This window comes from Orycteropus afer, unplaced genomic scaffold, assembly GCF_000298275.1.
Source record: "Orycteropus afer afer isolate SDZICR_OR568_19922 unplaced genomic scaffold, OryAfe1.0 scaffold00524, whole genome shotgun sequence".
In the NCBI taxonomy this organism is placed as follows: domain Eukaryota; kingdom Metazoa; phylum Chordata; class Mammalia; order Tubulidentata; family Orycteropodidae; genus Orycteropus; species Orycteropus afer.
Genome location: NW_006922111.1, coordinates 1,461,402 through 1,471,605, shown reverse-complemented (window position 1 = coordinate 1,471,605; position 10,204 = coordinate 1,461,402). Strand labels below are relative to the sequence as shown.

Sequence of the window (10,204 nt, the reverse complement as noted above, 5' to 3'; positions counted from 1 at the left end):
GGAGGGTCAACGAAAGAGGGGGAGGCCTTCAAGGAGATGGATTGATACGGTGGCTGCGATGATGGGCTCAAGTATAGCAGGGATTGTGGGGCTGGCGCGGAATCGGGCAGTGTTTCGTTCTGCTGTGCATGGGGTCACTACAAGTCGTAAACGACTTGACAGCACTTAACAACAACAATAACAACAAATTCGAGCACGAGGGCATTCCTGGGCCCTGCTGTAGCCCTGCTGATAGGAACAGTCCCTTGGAACAGGCAGAGCTGACAAGGTAAAGAGAGGAAGCTCAGGAAAGATCAGAAAGCAGTGGTATTTTTCACCCTTTGTCACACCTGTAAAGACTGAGACACACTCGTGTAATTTGAAAGTCACCCTGTTCCCTGTACCCGTTAATGGGTTGGAGGATACTGACCACGGCTGCCGTCACCCCCAGACTCTGGTTTCGGGACACCCTGTTCCCTGTACCCCTCAGTGGTTTGGAGGATACTGACCATGGATGCCGTCATCCCCACACTCTGGTTTCAGGACACCCTGTTCCCTGTACCCGTCAGTGGGTTGGAGGATTCTGACCATGGCTGCCGTCATCCCCACACTCTGGTTTCAGGACACCATGTTCTCTGTACCCATCAGTGGGTTGGAGGATTCTGACCGTGGATGCCGCCACTCCTTGCCTGCCTGTGTGATCTGACTGTTCTGGGCATTTCCTACGGGTGGAGCCATATATACGTCCTCATCGTCCAGCCGCGCTCACGCCGCAGGCTTTCGCGGTTAATCCATCTTCAGCAGCGGTCGGTACAGCCCTTCTGCTGAACCTCTTCCACGGCACGGACATTCACCTACCTATGGCTCCGTCAGCCGACTGGCCGCCGGGCTGCTTTCACTTTGGCTACTGACAGCAATGCACTGTGAATCCTGCTGGAAGGGTAGCTCCGAGGATCTTTGACTCCTCCGGGGGGTACACCCAGGAAGGGGTGCTGGGTCACGTGACAGCTCTACTTTAACCTCTGGAGGAACCACCAGGCTGTCGCCACAGCGGCTGCTCCAGGCTACCTTCCCACCAGCAGAGGACAAGGGCTCCAATCTCCCCACGCACCCGCCAGGACGGCTCCTTCTTGCGTTTTGGTGTTTCCACTCTTACCACACCAGTGGTGTCTCTGTCTCTTAACTGGTGTGACAATAGAGCGGCCCAGCCATCTCCAGAGGCAGTCCTCCCGGTAATGAGGGTGGGCCCGCCCACACAGGAAGTGAGCTTATCACACAGGTGAGCTGTCGAGCAACACTTCCTTCCGCCCAGATCTAGCTCTCTGGCCAACGGATCACCACCAACGCCTGGGGAGAGGCTCGAGACGGAACAGCCAACAGCGTACCACAGCCTTCTGGTCCTAAAGTTCACGTCTGTTACACGCCGAAAACCCGCCCTGCTCTCCCCTAGAAGTATCACTGAGAGACGGCCACCCAAAGTGGCCTGCAGACGGACATCGCCGTCTGTCCACACAGGCCTGTAAAGTGAGCGGGAACACGAGGACCACAGTCCTCAGAACCACCAACCAGCCGAGCCACCAAGGGCAGCGTTGGCCCAAAAACAGAGCTCAGGAGAGGCAGGAAGGGACAGGAACGACGGGCAAACAGAAAGGGGGACCCAGGGAGGAAGTGGGAAGGGGCTACTACACTGAAGGGACTGCACCCCATGCTGCAAAACAAAATGTGTGCAAACTGTTGAATAGAAACCGAACCTGCCTGTAAACTTTCACCCAAGCCGCAAAATGTCCAGGAGAAAAGAACAAAGTGATCTTCCCCACCCCCAAAAAAGCTTTTGTGATTAAAGGGCCTGGTCCCCTCAGTGATTTGGGGGGAGTACAGTGGGCCAGAACACCCTCTTTGTGTAGGATTTTGTATGGCAAACATGCGGTTCAATTCTAGCTTCCGGCAACAGGAAGTCACAGGCTTCAGGAGATGTGCTTAACAAGGAGGAACATCGAGGCCCTGCTGGGCGCTGGGCATCTGCCAACCCTCCTGACAACCCGGGTGCCCTGCTCTCTGACTGGCTTGTGTGGAAGCCTGCTGTCCTGGGGGGAGCAGAGCTGAGGAAGGGTTACAGCCAGGCTCCTGCCAGGCCTCCCTGCCACCTCTCCTCCAGAGCCCCTCACCTGAGCAGTCAGATGAGGAAAACCCAGGAGCAGGCCACTGTCTGACACCCACCCTTCCACCTGAGCACCCTCTCCTTGCTCCTGGCCCTCAGCCACCAGAATTGCCTGATTGTGCCCCAAACGTATACCTGTCCCTGGCATGCTCCAGGAAGGAAAGCTACCTTAACTAGCACACAGCTCTGCAGGATAACAAACAAACAAAAAACCCACTGCCTGGAGTCGTTTCTGACTCACAGCGCCCCTAGAGGACAGAGAGGAACTGCACCACAGGGCTTCCCAGGCTGTAATCCTTACAGAGGAGCTCTGGTGGTGTAGTGCCTAAGGCACTTGACTGCTAACCAGAAGGCTGGCAGTTCAAACCCACCAGCCACTCCTCAGATGGAAAGCTGGGCAATCTACTTTCGCAGTGACACAGCCTCGGAAACCCAAGGAGGGGTCGCTGTGAGTTGGGTCTGACTCAATGGCACAGAACAACAACAACAATCCTTACAGAAGCAGACTCCCTCATCTCTCTCCTGTGGAGAGGCTGGCGGGTTTGAACCACTGATCTTTCAGCTAGCAGCTGAGCCATTAACCACTGCACCACCAGGGCTCCTTCTACACGAGTAGCCCCAGAAACCTCTTGAACCCAAGTCTACTCCCAAACCAGCTCCCCATGCTGCTCGCCCTCAGAGCACACGCGCTGCCAAGTCTTCCCACAGTGGTTTTCATGACGGGGGTAAAGCGGGAAGCTGAGCAGTCGGGGGGCCCACCCCAGATCAACACGGCGCCATCCCGTCTACCTTCTCCGCGGCCGAGGGCTGGCTCCTCCCTCGAAGCAACGAAGCTCGGGGCGGGGGCAACCTGCTGGCGGTCTTTCTCTGCACCACCGCCTGACTCGGACGGTGAGCGGCACTTGATGCCACAGCCGCAGAGGAGCGAGCCGAGGGACGGGGCTGCTGCGTGCGGGTGAGGCTGGCCTGGGCAGGAGCGCGGCCGGGGCACGGGGCCAGGCCTTCAGGGGGCTGAAGTTCCACGTGTGGCGGGCCCATCAGAGGGCTCTCTGACAGGTAGTACGTTTCCCTCTTCAGTGACGTGGGGCTCTTCTTCATCTCATTTCCTTGCTCGAAGAGGTTTATTTTCAATTTTGATTCCTGCACAAATATTTCCGGGCCCTGGCCTCTGGGGCCTCCAGGCTTGGTGGCACCAGAGCCCCTGGTTTTGCTGCTGCCCTTGATCTGCAAGGCCAGTAGGTGAGCTTCTTTGCAGACTTGCGCAAACGTCTCGCCTGCCAGAGGGCTCCAAGGAACGCGACTCCCCGATGCTGGCAGAGCTTCTTCAGAGCTTGGACCGTTCGATTCGCTGCTGGCAGCCAGACACCTCTCTCTTCGGTCAACAGGTCCAGAAAAGACGTCCTCATCTTCGTTTGCACTGTATGTAAAGAAAAGGTTGTTAATCACACTGGCACGGAAAGACAGGACTTTACTCAGGCCAGGGAAAACACTCACTTGCTTACCTGGAGGAAGACAACGAAAGATCAAAGTCGAACTTCTCATCAGCCAGAAGCAGAATGTCTACAGGGAGAACAGTAAGCTGTTACTGTCAGGCGGGACAGGGCAGAGAGAACCCACCACCGTCGAGAGCGACCTGAATGACCGTGGAATTTCACCCCAAAGCACAGCCTACCCTATCTCCACAGTCACACCTTCACAGGCTGCTATAGATCATCTTATTTGTTCTGGTTCTTTCTAAAATAGCATTAGCCACTCTGTGTGTGCTAAGTCACCCTCGGCAGAAATTCTGATCTTAAGCTGTAACCTAAGTGCACCCTGAGCCATCTGCCCTGCTGCTCAGATGCACCCAAGTCCTCTTCAGGTACAGAACATTTTCAGTGGACCAGCCTCCGGTCTCCTAGAATCAAGCCCGCCTCTTACAAACTAAAACATCTACTCATCTTCACAAAGGAAAACAAGAATCGCTCAAACACACAGTAGGACATCAACATGTATTTGTTGACTAACAGTCATCTCTTCTTTGGAGTCTTTCCTGAGCTCCCAAATAAAACAGCACCTCGCACCCCACCATATTTACAGCACACCACCCAGCACCCATCTGTAACAGACCACAGACTCCCGGGGTCAGTCGGTACCTCTGTTGGGGCAGAGGGCAGTGTGACTCGGGGGTAGAAGTCCTGCCTCCCGTGTGGGAAAGCGCCACCACCGTCTGTCAGTCTGTCCTACTTGGGTGGCCTGCACACTGCTGTCAGTGTGTCATACTGGGGTGGCCTGCACGTTGCTGGGAGGCTGGAGGCCAAGCCACCACCGTCGTCAGTCTGTCGTACTGGGGTGGCCTGCACGTTGCTGGGAGGCTGGAGGCTGTGCCAGCACTATTTCAAATACCATCAGGGTCACCCGTGGTGGACAGATTTCACTGGAGCTTCCAGACTAAATCAGACTCAGAAGGAAAGTGCTACCTACTTCTCGAAGAACTGGCCAAGGAAAACCTTATGAATAGCAGTGAAACACTGTCTGATACATTACTGGAAAACTCTATGAACAGCCCTAAAACACTGTCGATATAGTGACATAAGATAAGCTCCTCAGTTTGAACGGCACTCAAAATACAACTGGGGAAGAGCTGCCTTCTCAGAGTAGAGTCGACCTTAACGACATGGATGGAGTAAAGCTTTTGGGACTTCCATTTGCTGATGTGGGACAACTCAAAATGGGAAGAAACAGCTGCAAACATCTGTTAATAATCAGAACGTGGAATGTATGAAGTATGAATCTAGGACAATTGGAAGTTATCAAAAATGAAATGGAATGCATAAAGTTTGATATCCTAGGCATTAGTGAGCTGAAATGGACTGGTTTTGGCCATTTTGAACCAGACATTCATATGATCTACTATGCCAGGAATGACAAATTGAAGAGGAATGGCGTGGCATTCATTGTTACAAAGAATGTTTCAATATCTATCCTGAACTACAATGCTGTCAGTGAAAGGATAATATCCATATGCCTACAAGGAAGACCAGTTAATACTACTATTATTCAAATTTATGCACCAACCACCAAGGCCAAAGAGGAGGGAAGATTTTTACCAACTTCTGCAGTCTGAAATTGACCAAACATGCAATCAAGATGTGTTCATTATCACTGGTGTCTGGAATGCAAAAGTTGGAAACAAAGAGGAATCACCAGTAGCTTGAAAATTTGGCCTTGGTGATAGAAATGATCCTGGAGATCGCATGATAGAATTTTGCAAGACCAACGACTTATTCAGTGCATATACTGTTTTTCAACAACACAAATGGCAGGTACACACGTGGACTTTGCCAGATGGAGTACTCAGGAATCAGATTGACTACATCTCTGGAAAGAGGCAATGGAAAAGCTCAGGAGCTGATTGTGGAACACACCATCAACTGCTCATATGCAAGTTCAACTTGAAGTAAAAGATAATTAAAACAAGTCCACAAGAGCCAAAATATGACCTTGATTATATCCCTCCTGAATTTAGAGACCATCTATAGAATAGATATGATGCATTGAACACCAATGACCGAAAACCAGAGGAATTGGGGAATACATCAAGACATCATACATTAAGAAAGCAAAAGATCATTAAAAAGACAAGAAAGGAAGAAAAGACCACAATGGATGTCAGAGGAGACTCTGAAACTTGCCCTTGAATGGAGAGTAGCTAAAGCAAATGGAATAAATGACAAGATAAAGAGCTCAACAGAAGATTTCAAAGAGCAACCCGAGAAGACAAGGCCAATTACTATAATGAAATGTGCAAAGACATGGAGTTAGAAAACCAAAAGGGAAGAACATGCTCGGCATTTCTCAAGCTGAAAGAACTGAGGAAAAAACTTAAGCTTCAAGTTGCATTACTGAAGGATTCTATGGACAAAATATTGAATGATGCAGGAAGCATCAAAAGAAGATGGAAGGAATACATAGAGTCACTGTACCAAAAAGAATTGGTCAATGTTCATCCATTTTAGGAGGTGGCATGTGACCAAGAACCAATGGTATTGAAGGAAGAAGTAGAAGCTACACTGAAGGAAATGGCAAAAAACAAAGCTCCAGGAATTGATGGAATACCATTGAGATGTTTAAACAAATGGATGCCACGCTGGAGGCACTCGCTCATCTATGCCAAGAGATTTGGAAGATAGTTGCCTAGCCAACTGACTGGAAGAGATCCATAGTTGTATCCATTCCGAAGAAAGGTGATACACCTGAATTGTGCACATAAGAGATAGACAACAGATGCTAATACCAACCAATGTGTCCACAATGCCACACTGCCATTAACACCAAACACTAGGCTATACAGATAAACACATAAACACCTGAGATGATCAGACGGGGGGTCAGTGAACAGAGGTATACTCTAAACCAAGGATAGATTCAGCTGAGGCTAATCTTGCACAGACACCAGTGATACAAAATACCTGCAATCCTTATAGAAACAATAGAAGACAGACACTGAGTAATCCTTCACAAACATCCCGACACTATGGAGAGAGATCCAATAGATCTACACCTCAGAACCATAGTACCGGGGAACACCAGACTCAATTGGCACAACAAAATACATAAAAAGCTCCACAATCTATATTGGTGAATAGAGACTGGAGTCTTAAAAGCTTTCAAGCAGCCATCTAAGATGCAGCTAATGGTCTCCTAGCGTAGAAAATGAAGAAGAACACACACACACACACACACACAAACCCAAGGGCATTTGGAAGCACTCAGCCCTAGGACATGAAGGCCCTCGAGACCAGAAGAACTGGATGGTGCCTGGCTGCCAATGCCAACCACTCAGGAAAGGATCAAATCTGGAGATCCTGGATAGAGTGGGAGGTAAAACACGGAACAAAATCCAAACACTCAATAATGACCAGAATTACTGGTCAGATGAAATCTGGTGAGACTCCCAATACTATGGCCCTGGAATACATTCTGCACCTGGAATAAAACTCACCCCCAGGGGCGAGCTCTCAGCCCAATAGTTAACAAGGTGTATAACCCCGGATGCCTCACCCACGTACTCTATGGTAATACATCCCTTAGAGCAAATAGACCATGGGACACCAGAGGACCAACATTCAAACTGAGGAAATGCAGGACAAACAGGAATGTATAATTATGAGGGGCACAGGGGGAGGGTTGCAGAGTAGGGAGGGGAGGAGAGTGGGTTTGTTTGGACATGGCGAATGGGGAATGAAACTAAATGTACGCATTATGTTGAATGTAAAACAAGCTCTTAAAATTAAAAAAAAATTAAAAAAATAAAAGGTGATCCCACAGAATGTGAAAATTATTGAACAATATTGTTAATTTCACATGCAAGTAAAATCTTACTGATGATAACTCAAAAGTGGTTGTAGCAGTATATTGACAAGGAACTTACAGAAATGCAACTTGGATTCAGAAGACAACATGGAACAAGGGATATCGTTGTTGATGTCAGATGAATCTTGGCTCAAAGCAAAGAATACCAGAAAGATGTTTACTTGTGTTTTATTGATTACGCAAAGGCATTCGATCATGTGGATCATAACAAATTATGGGTAACATTTAGAAGAATGGGAATTCCTGAACAATTAACTGTGCTCATGAGGAATCTATATTTAGACCAGGAGGCTGTCATCCAAATAGAACAAGGGGATACTGCATGGTTTAAAATAAGAAAGGGAGTGCAGCAAGGCTGTACCCTTTCACCATACTTAGTCGATCTGTATGCTGAGCAAACAATCCAAGAAGCTGGACTATATGAAGAACATGACATCATGATTGGAGGAAGACCCATTAACAACCTTGATAACTAGACAACATAACATTGCTTGCTGATGAAGATTAATGACTACAGTCTGCAGTATGGATTATACCTCAACATAAAAACCAAAAACCAAACTCATTGCCTTCGAGTTGGATCCGACTCATGGCGACTCCTCCTTGGGTTTCTGAGGTGATTGCTAGGGAAGTAGATTGCCTCAACATAAAGAAAACGAAAATCCTCACAACTGGACCAATGAGCAGCATCATGATAAATGGAGAGAAGACTGAAGTTGTCATAGATTTCATGTTACTTGGTTCCACAATCAACACCAATGGAAGCAAGACATCAGACGACAAATTGCACTGGGTCAATCTGCTGCCAAAGTCCTCTTTCAAGTGCTGAAGAGCAAACATGTCTCTTTGAAGACTAAGGTGTGCCCAACTCAAGGCATGGTATTTTCAATCGCCTCATATGCATTTGAGAGCTGGACAATGAATAAGGAAGACCGAAGTGTTGATGCTTTTGAGCTGTGGTATTGGTGAAGAACGCTGAAAGTGCCATGGACTGCCAGAACTAACAAATCTGGAAGAAGTGCAGCCAGAAAGCCCCTTGGAAGCAAGAATGGCCAGACTTCATCTCACCTACTTTGGTCATGTTATCATGAGGGACCATTCCCTGGAGAAGGATGTCATTCTTGGTAAAGTGGAGGGTCAGGGAAAAAGGAGAAGGCCCTCAATGAGATGGATTGACACAGTGGCTGCAACAATGGGCTCAGGTCTAGCGGGGATCAGGAGGCTGGCACATGACTGGGCAGTGTTTCGTCCTGTTGTACACAGGGTCACTGTGAATCGGAGCCCACTCGATGGCACCTAACAATGACACGCGGGAGACCGGGGTTCGACTTGAGCCAATCACCTCAAGCGCAGCCCCTAGCCATCTGTCATGGAGGCCTGTGTGCTGCTGGGATGCTGAGCAGGTGTCAGGAGAGCTTCCAGACCAAGACCAGGAGGAAAGGCCTGGGGACCGACTTCTGAAAATGAGCCACAGAAAACCCCACGGGTCCGGACGGTCTGGTCCTTAGGCCACCACGGGATGGTGTGGGACCGAGCAGTGCTTCCCTCTGCTGCACGTGGGGTCTCGGTGAGTCAGTGTCCACTCAAGGGCAGCTGACAGCTGCTGGGGCAACTGCCCCATGGCACCAGCTCCCCCCAGGGCACCCACAGCACCCTGACCTGACCTCACTATCCCATCACCACAACCAGACTGTAAGTGCCACCAAAATGACAAATGCCTTGCACTTCCCTGAATTCCCCAATGCCCAGCAACAGTCCCACTTAGCCAACGTTTAGGGAAACACACTAAACTTGCATCCCAGTTCTGTAAACAGCGGATGGCAGGCACAAATTATAACACATTTCGTCCTCATGCACAATGCAGACTGCCTACCAAAAGCGTGACATTTAAAAACGTGCTGGTCCTCAGTGAGCCCTAATTAGTCACTTAATCGGTTCTAGTTACCTAAAGAAGGCCAAGGTAGAAAGCACAGGTACACGAGACGTCAGGGGGCACTAACCACAGAAAGAGGAAATGAAGATTCACGAACTAGCTCGTTCCGCTCCAGGCCACAAATCCTAAAACCTCGGCTGACATGGATAATTCACTAGGAAACAGAATTAACCAAAATCGACTTCAGAAGAGAGAAAGCCAGCCACTGGAGGAACGTGTCAAAGGATGTCCCTGCCACAAAGGCACCAGCCCCAGGTCGCTCACCAGGACAGGCTGGCACCTCTTCAAAGAGCATGTCATCCTAATGCTGTTCAGTGCCCTGGAGGACAGACCAAGGAAACCCTCCAACTCATCCCCACGATGCAAGCGTACTTATGGTCCCATAACCCTATAAAGTTTGCTCAGCAGATGAAGCTACAGACCGCTCTCACTCATGTGGCACAAAAATCCTAAACAAGAGTATCAACACCCAGAATCCAGCAGCATGCCGAGAGAGTGATAATCACAACGTACTATAACCAAGTGAGGTGGACTTCAGCACCCTTAAAGAGCAACAGAACGTTAGTCAGTCCAGTAACGTAACTCACCACATTACTGGACCTAAGGGGAAACCATGTGATCATCTCCATATATGGAGTATGATGAAATGCAACGCACACTAACTTTACAAACTCTTGCTGTTAGGTGCTGTGGAGTCGGTTCCAACTCGCCGCAACCCTGTGGACAACAGAGCGAACCTGCCCAGTCCTGCCCCAGCCTCAATCGCGGCTATGCCTCAG

General features: G+C 49.3%; 1 protein-coding gene across 1 annotated transcript in view; it reads right to left on the bottom strand.

Annotated features, from left to right (window-relative positions):
- The window catches only part of GTSE1 (G2 and S-phase expressed 1), a 32,213-nt gene extending 22,493 nt beyond the window's left edge, over positions 1-9,720 (bottom strand). The window contains exons 1-3 of the mRNA XM_007955651.1: positions 9,690-9,720; positions 3,640-3,697; positions 2,927-3,554 (exon numbers count right to left, since the gene is read on the bottom strand). Of these exons, the coding sequence (XP_007953842.1) occupies positions 2,927-3,554; positions 3,640-3,697; positions 9,690-9,720 (717 nt within the window). The remainder of the gene's footprint in view (positions 1-2,926; positions 3,555-3,639; positions 3,698-9,689) is intronic.
- Positions 9,721-10,204: the final 484 nt, after the last annotated feature.